General features: G+C 56.3%; 1 protein-coding gene across 2 annotated transcripts in view; it reads left to right on the top strand.

Moving 5' to 3' along the window:
* SCN5A (sodium voltage-gated channel alpha subunit 5) overlaps window positions 1-20094 on the top strand; it is a 105535-nt gene that overhangs the window by 29799 nt on the left and 55642 nt on the right. For both annotated transcript variants that reach the window (XM_072941010.1, XM_072941007.1), the window contains exons 5-13: window positions 648-737; window positions 2093-2221; window positions 9155-9246; window positions 12305-12535; window positions 13722-13785; window positions 14990-15131; window positions 15608-15805; window positions 16802-16981; window positions 17632-18003. In XM_072941010.1, coding sequence (XP_072797111.1) covers window positions 648-737; window positions 2093-2221; window positions 9155-9246; window positions 12305-12535; window positions 13722-13785; window positions 14990-15131; window positions 15608-15805; window positions 16802-16981; window positions 17632-18003 — 1498 coding nt within the window. The remainder of the gene's footprint in view (window positions 1-647; window positions 738-2092; window positions 2222-9154; window positions 9247-12304; window positions 12536-13721; window positions 13786-14989; window positions 15132-15607; window positions 15806-16801; window positions 16982-17631; window positions 18004-20094) is intronic.

Here is a 20094-nt window from a genome sequence, read left to right as displayed (position 1 = left end):
AGGCTGGTGGTATGGGGGGTGCCGTGGCTGCAGCAACCAAGGAGTCAGGGCAGCCGTGGTCCTTGAAGGAGAGGTGCGGTTACCAGGTGGAGCGGAGGCCGGGTTGAAAAGCGTGTGGAAAGGCGGAAGCAGCCAGAGAAGCAGGCCTCTGCCTCTCCCCGGGTTAGTGTGTCCCAACAAGGTATCTACGTTTTGGCATAAGTCCTAGTTCAAAAGTCAGCCTAGGCTGCTCCCATAGGACTGGAGGAGGGACTGGGAGCCCTGCCACCATGGCTTTCCTCTCCTTGAACCCGTGGTCCCCGAGGAGCAGTTCCTAAATGGCCATCTCCCTCCAGTGTGGCCCAGGACAGGGCTCCCACGCAGCTGGGGTCCCGGCCCTTCCTCCCTTCTCTCCAGGATGGGCTCTGCTAAAGGTGTGGACTCAGGTGTCTGGTCCTGCTTGGGGGCAGTGAAGCCAGCAGGTGTCTACCCTTAGTGGGGAGGGGTTGGTAAGGACTGGGTGCAGCCCTGGCATGTCTCCTGGGAGCCCCTGTCTCATTGACCTGGCAGCCCTGGCCTGTCCTGTGGTGCCAACCCCAGGGGCAGGACCCTCTGGTGGCAGCGGCCCTGCTGTCCCCTGCACGCAGCTTTTCTTGACCTGGTCCCACGTTCTTCAACATGCTCATCATGTGCACCATCCTGACCAACTGCGTCTTCATGGCCCAGCACGACCCTCCGCCCTGGACCAAATATGTCGAGTGAGTATCCTCAGGGCCTCTCCAGCCGGCCCCTCCCTCCCTGCCTTTTCCATTCTGGACTCTTGGCCCCAAAGTCACCCGAGAAGGAGCCCAGGGACTTGCCCATCTGGAGCAGGGGAAGAGGGGTTCCTTGGCACAGCCCTTCCTTCTGCTGCTGCTTCCAGTCCTCCTAGATTCATGCTTTGAGCTGTGCTCTCAGGAGAGGACGCTCTCCAGGTTGGCAAAGAAGGGGTTTCTCCCTGACCCACCGTAAAAAGTTCTGACGATAGTGGAGCAGGTTTGGAGATAATACTAAGAATTGATTGAGCACTAGTGCATGCCAGGCGCTGTCCTAGAATAAGCATTGTGTCCTTTAACCCTGATGGCAACACAGGCAGGCAGGTCCAACCACTATGCCCGTTTGACAGACAAGACAGAATTGGAGGAGTGACCTGCCCCAGACCACGCAGCCAGGGGGTGTGGCTTCCAGGCAGAGACTCAGGACTACCCCTGCCTCAGTGCCACACTCTGCTGTCCCTTTCCCCTAAGTCCTGCCTCCTGTAACCATTTGCACAGTTTTAGAAAACTATGTCTGGTCCTTTCTTCCCAAATGAAATTTCCTGACCCATAGGCTCTAAGATTCAATAGGCCCTGGTGCATTTGGCTCCTGTTTTCAGGGGTTCAAGGAAATGTCAGGGACAGCCTCTCTTACCAAAGTGACTTGCCTGGTGGCACTCCACGTTCTCACAGGACCCCGTGGCACCGTCGGTGCCAGGGTCTGCGTCCAGCTGCTGAGACCTGGGTCCTCGTCCAGCCCTGGGGGCCACAGTCCCAGCGTCCAGGCACTTGGGATTGCTCAGCCCACCCTGGGCACAGAGAACAGCCCCTTCCCAGCCTCAAGTGTTAGAACATTACCCCGCTTTCAAGCCCAAGGTAGGCAGCTGTAGTCACCTGTAGGTGGTTGAGGATGGACTATGCTCCCGCCACTGAGGACCCACACGCAAGGGTGAGGGGCCGTGACCCTGAGGGTCCTATCTCTCCCAAGTGTTCACCATATGTCTGTGTACAGGGACCCCTAGAGCTGGGGGAGGAGATAGGTGGAGAGTTTTCTGACATCAAGACAACTGAGAGAAGATAGAGGGTTCACATGGGCATGAGGAAGGTCTGTGCAGGATGCTGAGTGAACAGGGAGATGCATTCATTGGCCAGGTGTTTGGAATGAAGCTTCAGCTCTGCCAAAGGGTCTCTGCAGAGGGCCTGGTCTGAGGGCATTCGAAAGGGAAGCTGAGCTGGGCGCATGCCACGACGGGAACCTGGCTGACCTGGCCTGTGGGCTATGGCCTCCCTGAGAAACCCCACGGGTCTCTCCTTTCCAGGTACACCTTCACTGCCATCTATACCTTTGAGTCTCTGGTCAAGATTCTGGCTCGAGGCTTCTGCCTGCACGCGTTCACCTTCCTTCGGGACCCATGGAACTGGCTGGACTTCAGCGTGATCATCATGGCGTAAGTACCCTGCCTCTGTGCTGTCTGATGCCAGGCCACGCTGAGGGGCATGGGCACCACTCCTGTTTCCAGGCTGCCTAGCCCTCTTGCCTCCCTGCTGAGGCCACATCAGCTTGGTAGGCGGCTGTAGAGACACCCACTTTTCCTGCTGTGGCTGGAGGAGGACACTCTGGAGACCCTCGGCTCATCCTGGTGGGGAGAGACGGGTTCAGAGTAGCTCAGGTGGCCGTGGTGGTCAGGTCCACTGGCTCATCTGTGGCTCCGTGGCAGCTCTGTGCTCAAGGGGCTTCGTTAAGATTCTGGTTCAGCATCCTCTGCCCTTTCCATCAAAGGAAAACCAGTGATACAGCCTGAATCTCTAGACCACTGTGAACAATGACCTGGATTCCAGGGTGATTTAAACTGCAGGAAAGAGAGCAAAGGAGCCCAGAGTCAAGGTGCTGAACATCCCCCAGCCACACCCACATGTCTCCAGCCTCCACTCACAGATTCCACGTCTGGCACGTTGTGAGACACGCTGTCACTGACATGATCCATTGTGTCCTCACACCAGCCAGAGAGGTTCAATGAGGGTTCCTTATCCCCATTTTACAGATGAGAAAACTAATGTTAGGGACACAGTGGGCAAACATGATCCCCCAGCTTGTTGCCACACCGACTGAGGCCCCACTTCCTTGCCTGGGAGGAGACACTTGCTGAGGGGTTGGGTTGAGATGTTCCACTCTGATGTCTCCGGCAACGGATGCTGGGTTCTGGTGGGGACGACTGATCAGGGCAAGCCCCTCTCTGTGCGAGAGCCTTGGTCAGGGACTTAGCCATCAAACCCTCTCTGAAAGCCTGATGTGTGTGGGGAACCCAGTGTGTGCAGGGCTGGGCCCCCACCATGGCCAGGGGCACAGCAGGCGAGGGTTATAGTCCCTGCCCTTACAGAGCCTCAGTTGCCCCACTGGTGAAAGGTTAGTGTTGAGCTGAGTGGTATCAGAGGTTCAATTCAATTGCCACTTTCTAGGATTCTCAGATTGACTGAATCCACTTGTTCATGACAAAGTCTTTACCCTTGGATGTGAGTGGCTCTGAGCTCAGCCACATGGTGGGGGAGAGAGGAAAAGAGGGAAGCTGGACCCTGGTGATGGGGTGCCCTCAGCTGGATGGAGAACCTGGTGGTCAGAACGTGCATCAGAACCTCTGTTGTTAGCTACACTGCTTGTGGTAAAATGGTGGTCCACCGTTTTACAGGTGCAGAAACCGAGGCTCAGAGAGAGGCTACCACTTGCCCCGAATCCAGTGTAGATTTAGGCCTGGGCAGAGCCGAGCGAACAAGGAAATAGTGGACTGTCGGGGACAGATTGTGCAGTTTTATAGTCCGTGATGAGAGCCAAGTGTGAAGCGAGCTGGTGTGGGTTAAGAGCAGGGAGGGACGTGATCAGATTTACATTCTGTGAGGATCGCCCTGGCTGCTCTGCGGCCAGGACACTGGAGAGGGGTAAGGGCGGAAGTGACAGAGCAGTTAGGCTATTTTCGTAGCCAGGAGAGAGAGGATGGTGGCTGGGACCAGGGTGCAAGTGGAGAAGGTGAGAGACATGGTCAGATTCTGGATATATTTGAAGGTAGGGCTGACAGGAGACCTCAAGGCGGCTTTTGGCTTGAGCAGCTGGGCGGCTGGTGTTACCCTTTGTTGGTGTGGAGAACGGAGGCAGGCGTTGGCACAGAGAGGGGAGAATCGAACATCCGGTCTGGAATGTATTAGGTATGAAAGCATCCAGGCTGAGATATCGAGTCGGCAACTGGATCTTCCAGCCTGGAGTTCAGGAAAGAGGTGCACTTGGAGGTATAAATTTAGAAGCCGTCGGGATACAGATGGCATTTAAAGCCAGGAGACCGGATGAGATCATCTAGGAGTGAGTGTCCCCAGGGAAGGGAAGCCGCCCGGGGACTGTACCCTGGGACACGCCAACATCTCCAGGTCAGGAAAAAGGAGGATGGAGGGAAGAAACTGGAGGGGATGGCCAGTGAGGGCGGGGGAAAACCTGGAGAGAGCAGAGTCCTGAAAGCCAGCTGAGGAATGTGGCTCGATTTGAAAGAAAGCACGAGGAGGCTGAGGAAGGCGAGACCCCAAACGGACCATTGGAGTTGACAGCATCAAGAGGGTTGATGACCTTGACTGACAAGATGGCTTCCAGGGGCGTGGAGGACACACACCTGATTAGGGAGGTGGGAGGAGGGCAGGTGTACTCATTTGCTTCGTGGGGTTTGCTCTGAAACAGGACTGAAAGTAGGGTGGCGGCCCAAAGGGACGAGGGTGAAGGGAGGACGTTTAAAGAAGGGAGGCATCTTTGCAGGTTGGTGGGATTGATCCAGGAAAGAGAGGACGTGGGTGATGGAGGGAAGTGGGTGACTGCAGGGACAAAGCCCTTGAGCTGGCCCGAGGGATAGGAATCCAGAGTCTGGCTGGAGCATCGGCCTTAAGAGCAGGGAAGGCAGATTTCAGGTGGCAGTGGCGGTGGACTGATAGAGTTGATGATGAGGGAAGGAATTTCTCTTCTGATTGCTTCTGTTTTCTCAGTGGTAAGAAGCAGGGTCAGCAGCTGGGAGACAAGTCTGAGGTTTGAGGAGGGAGGGCTCCCCGTGCCAAGAGGCCACACCGATGGGAATGCAGTGGGATTGCCAGGCCAGGACCAGGCTCCAGGGTGCCCTGCAGGAGGGTGGCGGTGATCCAGGGGCCCCGAGGGCCTGAAGTCACAGGAAGAGGGCTCCAGCAGGACAGGTTACAGCATCTGCCTGAGCCTCTCCTACCTTCCCATCCTGGAGCCTGAGCAGAACTGTGTCATGGCAACCACGCTCCCAGATCCTGGGCCCGTTGTCTGACAGCCGGAGCCAGGCTTTGGCCTGTCTTCAGCCCACAACACTGGGAGATGCTCTGAGTACTCTCCGTCTAGCCCCCAGCAAGCCCGCCTGTCTTGTCTTGTGACAGAATCCCAGTCAGCCCCCGTGGGCTCCCTCGGGAACCCACTCCTTCCACTCGGAATCAGAACAGGTGTGCCTTCCTCACCAAGGCCTCTTGCCTTACCTCTGTACCGGAAGTGGGCCTCCAGGGGCGTGGGGGACACACACCTGATGAGGGAGGGCCTCGGAGGCCACCAGACTATTTTCCTGTTTCTGAGCATCTCACAGAAGTGGTGCACTCACCTCCTCTGGGGCTGCCTGGGCCCACTGGAATGTCGAGAGTGTGCTCTGGGCTGGATTGGCCCGACAGCTTTGATTGACAGTGACTCTGCCTTGTGAAAACAGTTAATTACTGCTGTGGTAATGCAGTGAAAAGCGTCCTGCTATAGTCAAAGTGGCTCAATGATGGGGGTCTCCTGGAGTAATCAAAGGGGTCCTAAGTGGCAGAAGATTCTCTTCAATGAAACACCACACCCTGCCCTCCGTTTTATAGACAGAGAAACTGAGGCTCAGAGAGAGCCTACCACTTGCCTAAATGTATAGAATGAGTCAGCAGCAACACTGGGGCTCAGGCCAAGTCTCCTAACTCGTAACTGTGAGAAGCATCCCTGTTCTGATGTTCCTGGCCAGGTCTCGACCTGATCCCCAGCCCCACCCAGTTTAGAGACTGTGGAGGGTCGGAGAGGGTGCCAGGAAGCCTGCCAGGCTCAACTGGCAACCCCCCAGCCAGAGCTCTTCCTGCGGCCCCCTCCCAGCTGGGCATTACCTGCTAGTTAGCACAGCCTCCCACCTTCTGGGGTTGTTATGGAAACCAAACCTGGAGGGGAAGGGAGGGAGGGCAGAGAGGAGAGGGTGGCAATCACCGTGGCAGCTAACGTGCTGGCTGTACCTCTGCCTCGCCCCCCGGAGGGGCTGTGTGAGAGGAGCGGAGGGCTATGAGTGACATGGGGCAGAGCAGGGGGAAGACCAGGGTTAGCCCTTCCCAGAAGGGCTCCATCCTGTGCTGGGGCTGGCATGACACGGCAGAATTCTCACCCGCCACCCATCTGCTCTCTCTGTGTCAGGGCCCCCAATCCCACCCCAGCCATCTGCCCCTGCCCCGCGGCTTGGTCACAGCAGACAGGAGGATGCTTGGAGGAGTGTTTTGCCAGCCTGGCAGGAGCAGAGCTCTGCCCTCATCCAGGCCACTGCCGCTGCTGGCCCTTTGCTAGATACAGGGTCTTGCCATACTCTGGGGCCCCAAGAGAGGCCTCGGTGGGGGTCTAGGGTCTCCAAGTTGGAAGTAACCAGGCACCAGGTTCTGGGTGGAGTAAGAGAGGCAGTAGCTCCGTGTCACAGACATGGTCACAGACACGCCTTGTCCTCCCCCAGCCCTGCACCCCACCTTCAAGTCTTCTCAGCATTGCTCTGCTGCACGTGTCCTGATGTCACCGACACGTGGCCACCAGCCCCACCCTGTTCTCAGCCACGCGGCTGGCCTTGAAGGCTGCCAGGAGCTCATACCTTGCGATCTTGGCTTCTCTGTGCTCAGCGGGAATTGAGTGGAGGACAAGCACTGTCTGTGCTGGGGACCTGAGGGGGTGGGGGAGGTAGATTCTACACTAGGACAGGCAAAGACAGGCTGAATCCCAGCTGGAGATGGGCGGGGCTTCTCTAGAGACTTGAAGGCACAGGCAGGGTCTGGAAGGGACATGAGGGTGCAGCAGGGAGAGCTGGCTCCCTTTCTGATCCTCCACTCAGACTGTGGAGGACTCCACAGTCCTACACTCATGCCCTGTAACCAGAAGAGACAGCCTGGAAACCAGTGTTCTGAGCAAGACAAGCTTTGTCCCAGGCCACACGCACTGGACCAGCAGCAGGAAATGGACCCAGGGCCACCAGCAGACTGGAATCATGGCTTCCATGTTACAGCAACATCAGTAATGTTCCAGGCTCAACCTGACAGTCCTGTAGCTGCACCATGTCTGGACAGAGAGTCCAAGCCTGAGAGAAGAATATGGGACCGAGCCCTGAGGACCAGAGCCCTTACAGAAAGTTGCATAGCCATCAAAACTTGAGAGAGAGCTTCCACTAAATTAATAGGTGTATATGGGCCAGAACAAGGGAGGTGATTTCTACTCATCACTGGAGGATAGGGCTGCATCCAAGAAAGATCTGCAAGGTGCAGTGAGTCCCGCAGAGGGAATGAAAACCACACCACAGAGAGGATCTGGTGTAGCCAGAAGGGAAGCGCTGCTGAGAATGTCTGCTGACTGCCCGTCTCTGAGGGGATGTTGAGAATAAGGAAGGAGCAGGCGTGGTCCATGGGGCCCCGTGCAGGTAGAAGAGCCCCGGGTGTGGATGGAGAGGAAGCCGGGGTCAGTCAGAGCTGGACCAGGCTGGACTTGGCTGACCCCAGGGCACAGCCTGCCAAGTCCCTCCGTGTACTCACTCAGAGCTTGAAGGCAGATTCAGAAGCTCTGAGCAGAGTGGCAGGGCCTGGAGGGCCATGCTGACTGGCAGAGTGAGTCCGTCAGCACTGTCAGCCCATCCCTGACACTTACCCGGTGTCACTGGGCTGACGTCACTCTGACAACGGGTCGGACACACTTGTTTAAACAGCAGACATCCTGAGCCCGCTGTACTTTGTTAAACATCAGACACCTTCGGTTAAATGTCAGACACCCTGGATGTGAAACCTTTGGTTAAATATCACAAGTCACTTGCCACTGTCCCAGTGGCCCTGGTCACACACTGTCCATCTATCTCTCAGACAGCCTGGTCATGTGGCCTGTCCATACATGTCCTCGTGCTCTCCTGGGGCAGGTCCCTGACCCCCAGAGGCTGGCTCTTCCTCCTGTGCCTGTGGAGGGTACGGATGGGCACTGTCCAAGTTGCAGGGGGCAGCCCCACGGCCCCTCAACCCTAAGAACCACTTGGGCCTGAGCAGGACAGATCCTGAGGCCACTCCTCCTGTGGAGACCTGGAGCCTTGGGGAAACTGAGGGTCTTGGATGAGACTGGGATGGACTCATGGGAGAGGGGCTGGTGCATCCCTAGGACCCTCCATCTGCTTTTTTCTCTTCCTGTGTCGGCCATGGCCTGTGAGTAGTCGAAGAGCTGAATGTTCGGGCAACCATCTGTCTCATCCTCCAAAGCATCATCTCGGAAACTCTTCTCTGAGTGTGCAGGTTGCCTCCCTCTCCCGACTTCAGAGACTCCTGAACCACTCCTGGCACAGAGATCTGTGGTTGGAAGAAGTGAGTAGGGTGTCCTCGAAGACCCAGCCACGCCTCCATGGTCTCAGCCAGGGCTTCAGGATCGCATGGATCAGAGCAGCCAGGCATGAACTGATGACCCTGCAGAAGATGCAGAGCGAAACTAGGAGCAGAAATCCACTTGTTTCCTGTGTCACCTGGCCTCGCCTGGTCTCCTGGAAAACAGTTTCCTCCTCAGCTGTGTCCCCAGTCTCAGAGCCCACTACATGGTTGCGTGTCATGGTCCCCAGTGGCATGGAGGTTGTGGCAGAGTAGTTGCCTCCTGGCGCTGGTCATTCATAAGACTGTCACCGAGAGAGCCACCTGGGAGCTTGCTCTGTGGCCATCCTGCTGGCAGCCTTGCTGAGGCCCCCATGTCAGGAGGGATGAGCTTAGGAAGAAAACCTGGGGGAGGGCCCAGGTCCTGCACAGCCCTCCCCGCGGGAGGGGGAGGAGGGAGAGGGGCTGGTCGGGGAGGGCGGGCTGAGGTGCTGCTTTGTAATTCCCGATAACTGGTTTGATTCTGCAGGTATGTATCAGAAAATATAAAACTAGGCAATTTGTCGGCTCTTCGAACTTTCAGAGTCCTGAGAGCTCTAAAAACTATTTCAGTTATCCCAGGTAAGATGCCCGGGTTTGCCTGTCAGATCTCAGCTACAAGTGACTCTCTCTCTGTCTCCCCCACCCCCCTCCTCTGGCCGTGTGTCCTGCTGGCGTGTTGTCACTGTCTCGTGTGTAAATTTCCCTTGTTACAGATACACCACTGAATTTGTGGACCTGGGCAATGTCTCAGCTTTACGTACCTTCCGAGTCCTCCGGGCCCTGAAAACTATATCAGTCATTTCAGGTGAAAATCAGGTTAAACGCCAAGGCTGGAGGGACACGCTTGGGCCTTTCCAGCCACCTGGGAGCCAAGGCAACCCTTGGGAAGGCCCCTTCCAATATGTCTGTCACCAGAGTACCTTTTCCAGAGCTCGGGTGTGGGCGCTGTCGGCAGTGGGCATGGCTGTCCCCTCAGTGCCGCAGAATGGGCCTCCCCAGCAAAGCCCCCATCATAGACACTGGTGGGGCACAGAGTACCCCATGGATGGTCCTGAATTGAACCCAAATTCTTCCCAAGATAGATTTCTTTCCCAAACTGAACTATTTGGATAGCTAAAAGCTCAAATGTGAATGGCTTCAGCCTTGAAGCAGCATCCTCTAGTGAGGAAACCAAAAGAACTGTTTTTGAGGGAAAACACACACACACTCAGAACAAAGAAGAACAGCTCGGTCACGGCCTTTCATGGCTGAGTGCCCAGTCCCTGCCTCGTGCCTCGTCTGGTGCTACACGCACAGCCGGCACCCCAGCCCCATTCTGTGAAACGGAGCATACTCTGTGGACAGGTGTGACCAGCCTTGGCGTCTAACAGCCCTCGCTGCATGTGCGGTAGAAGTTTAGCAAACCGTGCATGGTAGCCTCGGGATGAAATTCTCCTTGACAGGTGTTGGCAATTGTCAGCGGGAACCCTTCTAAGCCCAGACAGCCTCTCTAGAAAGCCAGTCTACCCTGTCCATCCGGGAAAGCTCTCACAGACTTCTGACGATGTCACAGGCCAGTGCCCAGAGGCTCCTTCCAGAAATTTTTTTGAATGTATCTGCATTCAGAACTGGAGAAGGCACCCTTTTAAGAAGGCGGCTGGGAACAGCTTACATGCTCCCAATCTGGAGAGGTGTCGGAGCTGAAGCAAGAATTAGGTGAACCAGACTGTTGTACCCACTCCTGATTTGGAAGCTGGGGGAGCATGGGCCCTGGGTCTGTGTTTGGCCCAGATCCCTGCTAAAAGCCCATAGCAGGTGGGGCAATCTGTTCCAGCTCCCATGGAGCCACCCCCGCTGAGAAAGATGTCATTGCCTTTGTGCACACACACACTCACACACCTCGGGGTCTGTCCTCAAGGGTCCTCGGGACTTCGCAGCGCACACCCCGCAAGGGTAGATAAGCACGCTGGCTGTAGTGTTTAAGAAAAGGCATGTTCCAGTTTGTGTTATAAGAAAGGCTTACAAAGGAAAATATTTTTCAGTCCAGGGTTAGAGGGAGCCCACCGACCCCAAGCCAGCCACATTGCATCTCTTCAAAGCTGCCAGCAACCAAGTGAGGAAGCAGGCAGCACCTTCTGAAAGTGGTCATTAGGAAAATGGTATGGTCGGCATCAAGGAGGACCCCCTGGAGGAGGTGTCCTGAGCTGAGGCTTAATAGCCGTGGCCCTCTCCAGATCTCAGTCTCCTTTGCTTTAAAATGGGAATTAATTGGAGTAGGGTCTCCGAGGGCTCTTCTCCAAACCTGTTAGAACTTCAGTGGCAGGAGAATTTCCCACTTGATCCCCCAGGACCCGTCTCTTCCTGGGTCTTTCCAGAAAGAATCCCTTTACTTGGTTGGAGCCATTCTTGCCAGAAGTAGATTCTCATCAACATGAGACGTGGTTAGAGTGGGTCACCAACCGACTATCCCCAAAGACACTATCTCCACAAACCAGGAGGTGCTTTGCAGGGCCTTGAACTGGATGCTTTAGGCCGAAGATACTTTGGAGGCAGAATCCAGTTTGGGGATGTAAGCTACTGCCCACTTCCCATCACTTTGACCAACCCCCCCACACACACACACTGTGGGCAGGGTCTCCAGGTGTGGCAAGCAGAACCAGAGTGCCCACCAGGGGTCAGAGGAGCTCTGCTAAGGAGGAGGCATAGATCTGGACCACTGAGGGCTCGTGATCCCACCACCTTCACCCCCACCGCCATCTGGGCCCCCACCACTGCAAGGTCCACCCATGGCCCAGGCAATTGCCGACATCTGCCAGGATGATTTCACAAAAACGCTGGGTGCCTCTGAGCCCCGGGCAGGCAGCAGCGTTAGCGGCACTGTGGGGAGGAATTCCTCTCCCCTCTCCCGTGTCTGCCCATCGCTGTCTACTTGTCTCTGAGTCGTGGGCACAGCCGCACGGGTGCTCCTAACACATTAACCGGCTGGACAGATGGATGGAGCTTAATCTGAGATCTGGCCGCTTTGATGGGGGCGGGGGTGGATAGGAGGGGCGGGGCGGGGGTCCTTGCTGCTGGCAGAGAAGCCCCCTTGCTCCCAATGCTCTGCTCGAACTTGTGAACTTGTTGTAGGATGGTAGCCAAGTGTCAGACCGAAGGCGTCTACACATGCTTTTCTGTGTGGTGCTGGCTTCTGCAGGGAGCTGGGCCATGCAACTAACAGATCACGGCCTCTCAGCTTTGGGGAATGGGATGGACAGCGGATGGGGCCCAGGGGACAGGGCAGAGGAGGAAAGTGCAAAACACATCAGCCCCTCCCCTGCCCCTGAGCCTTTCCCAAAAGCAGGCTGGAGCCAGAAAAGGCCCCTTAAGACAATACCCACCTCCCTGCACCCAACCTCCCCAGCTCACTCACTCTTTCCCTCTACCAAGAATGGCGGTGTCTCTCCCCATCTCAGGATCAGGGCCAAGGCTCTCCATTGCCCTGGAACAGGCCTGGCCCTCTGTCTCCCTTCCAGGAGTTACATTTAAAGGGCAGGCCAGCATACCTTGGGACCAGCCAGAGGCGGACAGGCTTTGAGTGTTTTCTTCAAGGAAACTGCATTGCCCACACTCATTTCATTTATTTGGCTAGTGGGGAGGAAAGAGAAGTAGGTCCCTCTGAAAATACACAACCAGACTAGACTCTTGGCCCAAAGGATTCAGGACAGAATCTTAGCAGCAGAGGAAAGGAGGTTTGGGGTCTGAAAAGCCTGAGAGAGGCCTCTTTCCCCTGCCCCACCTCATGGCTGCCCACCCGGCCCAGCACCCCTCAGGCCTGGCCCCCGCCCAGTGGAGCGGGGACCACAGTGCCGTGGGTGACCCCTGCTCCTTCTCGCCTCCCACAGGCCTGAAGACCATTGTGGGGGCCCTGATCCAGTCTGTGAAGAAGCTGGCCGATGTGATGGTCCTCACGGTCTTCTGCCTGAGCGTCTTCGCCCTCATTGGCCTGCAGCTCTTCATGGGCAACCTGAGGCACAAGTGCGTGCGCAACTTCACGATGCTCAATGGTACCAACGGCTCCGTGGAGGCTGACGGCCTGATCTGGGAATCGCTGGACCTCTACCTCAACAACCCAGGTGCCCGCTGGCTCAGTGGCCCAGGCAGAAATTTGTGGGGCCCCCAGGGCTGGACATCTCCTACACAGGCCTCCTTCCGGGGACGTCCAAGCCCTCCCTGCTCCCCCAGAGCAGCAGATCCCCAAGGATCCAGCCCCTGCCCTTTGGGGCTCTAAGAGGACAGGGAAGAGCAGCCTTAGTGCCTGCCTCCTGAGGTCTCAGGCCGGGTGGGGAGATGACGCTTGAAGAATGGGATGGATGGAGTTGGGTGGAGAGACAGACAGGTAGCAGTGTTCCTTGTTAGGATGTTAAGTCTATACACGGGCGCCCCAGGGCAAGCTCGGTGGCTGTGCAAAGCCACGTGAGCCCCTTGAGTTGGTTCACCGCCCCGTGGGCTGTGCTTCCGTTCTCAGGCTGATGGCAAGCACCTCCCTTGACTAGAGCCAGCAGTCTGGACCAAAAGCAGGTGCTGGCACAAGGCCAGATTCCAGGCCACCGTGAACCACTCTGAAATGAGGGCCTCTTATATACCCCGGCAGTCCACTTTGGGAAAAAGAAATAGGTGGAAACTCAGTGCATAAATGTGCTTATGATTCAGCCGTGGCCATGAGCAGTTGTAAAACTTCAGTGTGTACCAGAGTCACCTGGAGGGCTCCGGAAAACACAGACTGCTGGGCCCCAGGCCTGGAGTTCTGAGTCAGTAGATCTGGGAAGTTACCATTCTAACCAGTTCTCAATTGATGCTTCGTGCTGCTGGGCTGGGGACCACCCTTGGAGAACTGCCTAAGACTAAGGCAGGTCGTGGTGAGTGATGGGGGCTGATGGATGGTCACAGAGTGGAGGCAACAGGACTGGTGTCCCCTGTCTCACCTGGTGCAGCACCAGCCCCGTCTGAACAGACCCCTCCTAGTTCAGGGCTTCTCTTGGTCCAGGTTGGCTCCCTGAGTGATTGGGGCAGGGTGCAGAAGCTCCCCGTGGGGACACTGGCAGCGGAACGTCTGAGGAGGAGCAAGAGGAAGGCAAGGCCAGGGAAGCAGCCTACGTTGCCTCAGACCTGGCCAGGCAGAGGGTAGAGGGCAGGGCAGGGGCAGAGAAGGAGAGGGAAGACCCCCAGCGGTGTCTGCCTTCCCAAAGCCCTGGGTGCAGGTTGGAAACCCCGGTAGTCTGGGCCACACCTGCCCCTCACCGTTGAATGCTTCTCTTCCAGAAAATTACCTGTTGAAGAACGGCACCTCTGATGTGTTACTGTGTGGGAACAGCTCTGACGCGGGGTATGTGGCACCCAGCCCCCAGGGCCACCTCACCCAGCCGGTGGGGGCTTCCCGTGCTTCCTCAACTAACTGTACTTTCAGTATATGCCCTTGACCCCAGGAACAGCAGGTCCTTTCCCCACCTCCCTTCGCTGCCACAGGGAGACAGCTGGGAAGGGGCAAAAAAAAAAAGAGGGGGGATGGGGGCTCAGATCTGCAAGGAGGGTGAACAGAGTCCTGGAGAAGGGACTAGACTTGGGGGGACAGCTCAAGAAGCCCTGCAGGGCCCCCCAGCAGCCCAACTCTGGCTCCATTTCCCTTTCTGAAGTCCCCCCAGGGTAGCTCCCTCCCTCTCCAGTCTTCACTTCCTCCCTCCTGATCCTCCATCAGGTCAAGAGTGTGGCCTCCCCTAGCAGCCTTGACTTGCAGCCTGAGTGTGGTACCCAGAGATGCCCAGTAAGCCATGCACAACTTTCAGGGCCCTGTGCACACCGCCGCCTGGGTCAGTGTGACTGTGCCAAAGATTGTTGGGGGCCAGGAGGTCTCACAGGCTCACCTGGTGGGGGAGGTGCTGCATGGTGCTGTAGTCCCACATCTCTGAATATGAAGTTCCAGAGCGCTTCCTGTCCCTAAAGAGAAGGTCTTAACTTAGGATGTTAGCAAGGCACAGAGGCCCCTTGGCTGCATCCTCCCATCTGCCAGCTTCCCTTTGCCCCATCCTCTCTCTCATCCATTCACTGCACTCATGAATCCAGCCTAGCGCTCCCTCTATGGGAGAGGGACTGTCCCCTCCAGACGTGGCCAGGCCCCAGCCCATCCACCCTGGAATCATCCTGCAGCCCCGTGGCTTGCCTTTGCCCTGGGCTCCATCCTGTTTAGCTCAGCCTCACCATTCCACCTGTGTGCCTGCACTGTGCCCCACTCCCCTGAGGTAGGCAGGCAGGGAAAGAGACCTGAGCCAGGCCCTTGGCACTTCCTTTGTGAGGGGAGAGGCAACTTGGACAGCAGCTGGGATGGCATCTCACATGGGCAGAAGGGAGCTGGATTTAGGCCTGGCAGCATACAGATGCACAGAGAAAAGGGGAAGATGGTGACCCACATGGGAGGCACAGCATGAAAAGTTCTAGAGGCAGGACATGGCAGAGTGGCACCCGGTTCATGAGGCTAGAGTCTCAGGGGCGGAGGACCTCTTACAGCATGAGACAGTCAGTGTGTCTGGCCGCAGGACATGTCCCGATGGCTACCGGTGCCTAAAGGCAGGTGAGAACCCTGACCACGGCTACACCAGCTTCGACTCCTTCGCGTGGGCCTTCCTCGCACTCTTTCGACTGATGACACAGGACTGCTGGGAGCGCCTCTACCAGCAGGTGTGTGGATGCACAGGGCCAGCAGAGAGCTGCTAGGAACAGGCTCAGGGTCCAGCATCAGGGGCCCAGGCTGCACAAGGACAGCAACCTTTCCAATGGCCAGAACAGAGGAGGGGCAGGGGACGGGGGACATCTGAGGGATGAGGGCTCAGCAAGCAAAGAAACCTTCCTTTCGCTGGTGGCCAGGTACCCAGCCCTCTATGTAGGATACTCTGTGCTCTGTGAGTGGGACACTTGTCCACCCTACATGATGCAACATTTCCTCTACTAGCCGGAATGTTCTGCCTCCTCCCATGGGTGGAGCACTGCCCCTGTCTGTAGGTCACTCTCTTCTATAGATGGGATATGCCCTACCCTCTCCCTAGGCTGTGGCCATTTGAACGCCTGGCACAGCCAGGCTGGGTAACTTGAAATTCATGACCTTGAACCAGAAGGGGGCCCCAGTGAAGATGGCCTCTGCCCCCTTGCTCCTCCAGACCCTGAGGTCCGCAGGGAAGATCTACATGATCTTCTTCATGCTTGTCATCTTCCTGGGCTCCTTTTACCTGGTGAACTTGATCCTGGCTGTGGTCGCCATGGCCTACGAGGAGCAAAACCAAGCCACCATTGCTGAGACGGAGGAGAAGCAAAAGCGATTCCAGGAAGCCATGGAGATGCTCAAGAAAGAGCATGAGGTGAGTGAGTAACGCAGCCAAGGAGGCTCCAGACCAAGCCTTCCCCTGATGGTAGATTCCTATAAGCATAGTGCCTGCTGGGTGAAGCTGGTGTCCGGAGGTGTGATGCATGCTGGGTAAAGCTGGTGCCTGTTAGGTAACACTGGTGTCCAGAAGTGTGATGCGTGCTGGGCAAAGCTAGTGTGTGGTGGATATAGGTATTTCCTATGAATGTGGTGTCTGCTGGGTAACAATTTGCTACCTGCTGAGTAAAGACGGAGCCTGTTCATGAAGTGTCTGATGGGTGGAAGTGGTGCCTGCTGGGTAAATGTAGGCCCTGTGAGTGTGGTGCCTGCTGGGGAAGGCTCTTCCCTTTGATCATGGTGTCTTCTGGGTGACAGGGTTGCAGGTGGGCAAAGGTGGTCGCTGTGAGTCTGCTACCAGCTGGGAAAAAGAGAACCGTCTGTCCATGGACGTGGTTTACCCTAGTCAAGGGGCGTCTTTTGACGGGATAGTAAGGAAGATCCAAAGTTGGAAGCCTGAGCAGGCTCAGAAAATAAGTACTGGAGCTTCTGCCCTGGCTACACCTAGTTTCACATAGGAAGGTGCCGGAGGCTAACTGCAGAGCAGGCCGTGTAGGAGCCAGGCCAAGGACATCTTTCTCACTGTTCCAGGCCTCCTCCTCCAGCTCCCATTTTGGCAGCTGAACCTTCTAGAAGATTCTATGTCACTACCTCTGCTCATCAACATCCCCTCTCCCACCTGCCCCCACACTCCCCTCCTCCAAGAGTTGCCCACTTCAGCCCCTACTCTCTTCCTCCTGGGATCTTGAGTTTTCTCATAACATCCTGGGTCTGTCTGAGCTCCTCTCTCCATGATGCCCTCGTTTAGGGGTGAGTGTGCAAGTCCACTTACTGCTGGGAAAAACCGAGGTGCTGAGAGTTGCCTGGCCTACCTCGGCCTGAGGCTGCACCAAGCCTCAATCACCAAGACGACTTTTCTTCCACCGTTTCCCAGGCCCTCGCCATCAGGGGTGTGGACACCGTGTCCCGCAGCTCCTTGGAGATGTCCCCTTTGGCCCCAGTAACCACTCACGAGAGAAGGAGCAAGAGGAGAAAACGAATGTCTTCAGGGACAGAGGAGTGTGGGGAAGACAGGATCCCCAAGTCTGACTCAGAGGATGGTCCCCGAGCAGTGGTAATCCCCGGCAGGGGCTCTGGCCCTTTTAGGGTGGCTCTGGCATCAAAGGGTCATCATGTTAGGCCCCTGGTGCTGTCACAGCCCCCATGGTTTCTCCCCAAGGAGAGCATTCCTTGAGCCCCTCCCAGCTCCTCCTGTTTCCCATGGCCATTCTTGGAGGGGAAGGGGCCCTGGGCAGGGGAACCGGGTAGGTTCGGATGTTATGAAATCCCCAACCTCAGCTAAGTCCACAGCACTGGGGCTGGTACTGAGGGGGGCACCCTGTGGTGTGGATTGGTAGGAGCTCAATGATGTGCCCGAATGAGCGAGGGACACATCTTGACTGCACCAGGCCCTGCTCAGGCCAGGCCTGTCTGCACCACCTGGAGCCTTCTGTCCCCTTCTCCCCTGCCCAGCCTTGGTCCCACTTCAGGCCCAGATAAGGTTCAGTGTCAAAGCCCCAGAGGCACAGGCTTCAAGTGAGCAGAGATCCCAGATGATGCAGGATTGCGTCCCTCCTCTTAGCACCCCTGACTCAGCCCACCTAGTTCGTACATGGCCGACAAAAGCCATCAGTGCTCCAAGTTGAGCTGGGGCTGATGCCACGAGATAGGCTGGGAACACGTGAAGAGCTGTCTCAGTCCTGTCCCCTCTCTGCATGCCCTCAGAATCGCCTCAGCATCACCCACGGCCTCAGCAGAACCTCCTTGAAGCCACGCTCCAGCCGTGGGAGCATTTTCACCTTCCGCCGGCGAGACCTGGGCTCCGAGGCAGATTTTGCAGATGATGAGAACAGCACTGCGGGGGATAGCGAGAGCCACCGCACGTCGCTGCTGGTGCCTTGGCCTCTGCGCCGGCCTAGTTCCCAGGGACAGCCCAGTCCAGGAACCTCAACTCTAGGCCATGTCCTCAATGGCAAAAGGAACAGCACCGTGGACTGCAACGGGGTAGTCTCCTTGCTGGGGGTAGGTGATCCTGAGGCCACCTCCCCAGGGAACCGCCGCCTCTGCCCTGTGATGCTCGAGCGCCCCCTGGACACGGTGAGCCCACCCCCCCATGCAGTCCCAGGACAGGCCTGGTCTCCCAAACTGGTCACCAGTGCCAGGTCTAAAAATACTTGTCAAGTATTTACTGAGCTCCTGTTGTATACTAGGCTCTGGGGGTGAATGAGCTTACCAAAAGCCTCTCCTTCATAGAGCAGCCAGGCAGACAAAAGTCAAAGAAGAAAAATTTGTATATATGCGGATCTGGTATGTAATGGTGATAAACAGGGCTGATAGCTCAATATTTAGCAACTGGTAAGACATGGGCACTGAGATGCCCTGGTGGCCCAGGACCTGTGTGTGGCAGTTCTAGAGAGTTGCCGGATTGTGGACAGTCCACAGGGTCCTGAGAAAAGGGCTGGAGTTGCACGGGGACACTTATAGGGTTCTGGGTGACAATTATTCAGTGAGTTCAAAGTATTTTGATACTTGACAAACCAATAACTTAATATTGGCCCAAATACTAAGTGCTTTGGGAAGACAGAAGTGGGGAATGGGGAGAGGGAACCACCTCTCATTAGGAGGCATTTAAACAATGACCTAAAGGAGGCAGGGAGGGGAACCGGGTGAGCAGTGGTTAGCAGAGGGGTTAGCACACAGATTCTGGAGACAAATTGGGTTTGAACGCTGGCTCATCATTTACCAGCTGGATGGCTGTGAGCAAGTCACTTGATTTCTCTGTGCCTCAGGTCTCTTGTCTGTAAAGTGGATTTAAAATACCCACCTCAGGATCGATGCCAGGATGAATGCGCTTATAGGGGCAAAGCAGTCAGGATGAGCACGAGCACGTTGTGATAACGTCAGAGTCACGTACTGGGATTACATCATCTGGGGGAAACGTGTTCCAGGCCTAGAGAATAGCAGGTGCAAAGGCCCTGAGGTAGAAGCATGCCTAGCCTATTGGAGGAAATGCCATGAGGGCAGCGTGGCTGGAAACCAGGGAGTAAAGGGGGGAGGAGTTGGAGTGATTGTCAGAAAGGTGACGGGGAGGGGCCAGACCATGAGTGGCCCGTCAGAGCTTTGATCACTCAGTCAGCCGATCCCCTGACAGACTGATGACTGCCCAACCAGCCTTCCAGTGACCTTGCTGCCCCCTGCCCCCCTAGCACAATGCTCAGAGCAGCCCACCCAGAAATAGGGCAGACGTGCGGCTCAGACCCCGAGGCCTGCAGGAGGCGGAGGAGGCCAGACTTTCTGAGGAAGCAGGACAGGACAGTGAGAGGGGGTGCTCACGGCCACATGGCCTGTTTTTCTACAGCTCAGCCACTTCCTCTAACTGTGGGACTTTGTACAGGTTAATTAATATCTCTCTGTGCCTCAACTTCCTCATCTGTTACGTGGAAATAAAATTAATTTCCGCATCAGAAGGTTGTGGTGAGGACTGAAAGAGTTACAACCTGTCTGGTGCTTGGCCAGTACTTGTCTCGTGCTCAAGTAATTATTATTATTACCTATAATTGTTACTGAGCAGGAAGGAATAAAGACTCCTGGGGCACACTGCAGAGCATCTGGGGCCCTCATGCTCCTCTGGAGTAGGGAGGCAACGAGAGGGTCCTGGAACCCACTGGGGCAGATGGTAGTTTCTGGGTGGTTCTGAGGGGGCCCCTGGGCATCACCTGGAGGGTGGGTGTCTGGCTTCCCAGGAACACCCAATGCCAGTGGCTGCAGGCTCTCCTGCAGGTCCCACCCTGGAGCCTCAGCCCTGTGGAATCAGGTCAGCAGCTGGAGCGCTAATAGAATTTCCTAATTTCATTAGGGAGAAAATCATCTCATTGTACTGCACATGTCGGGAGGAATCCAAGTTCAAACACTTCATTACTGGGAACTCTGACTTCACCCATTCTCACTTCTGTGGGGCCCATTTGTAACCTTAAAGGGATTAGCAGGCCAAGGGGGTTATTTGCAAAGTTAAAGGAATTAGCGGACCAAGATGGAGATATTGAAAAGTTAGAGAGGCAGCAGGCTGTGGGCCCCTGGAGATGCCTTCTCGGCTTCTACTGGGTCCCTGGTGACACTTCTGCCCAGTTCTAGTCTGAAGACAAAACGCAGTGTTAGACATGGGGTGGTTGCTTCCCCCATATGGGAAAA

Source organism: Vicugna pacos, chromosome 17, assembly GCF_048564905.1.
Source record: "Vicugna pacos chromosome 17, VicPac4, whole genome shotgun sequence".
Taxonomy (NCBI): Eukaryota; Metazoa; Chordata; class Mammalia; order Artiodactyla; family Camelidae; genus Vicugna; species Vicugna pacos.
This window is presented reverse-complemented; position numbering and strand designations above follow the sequence as displayed.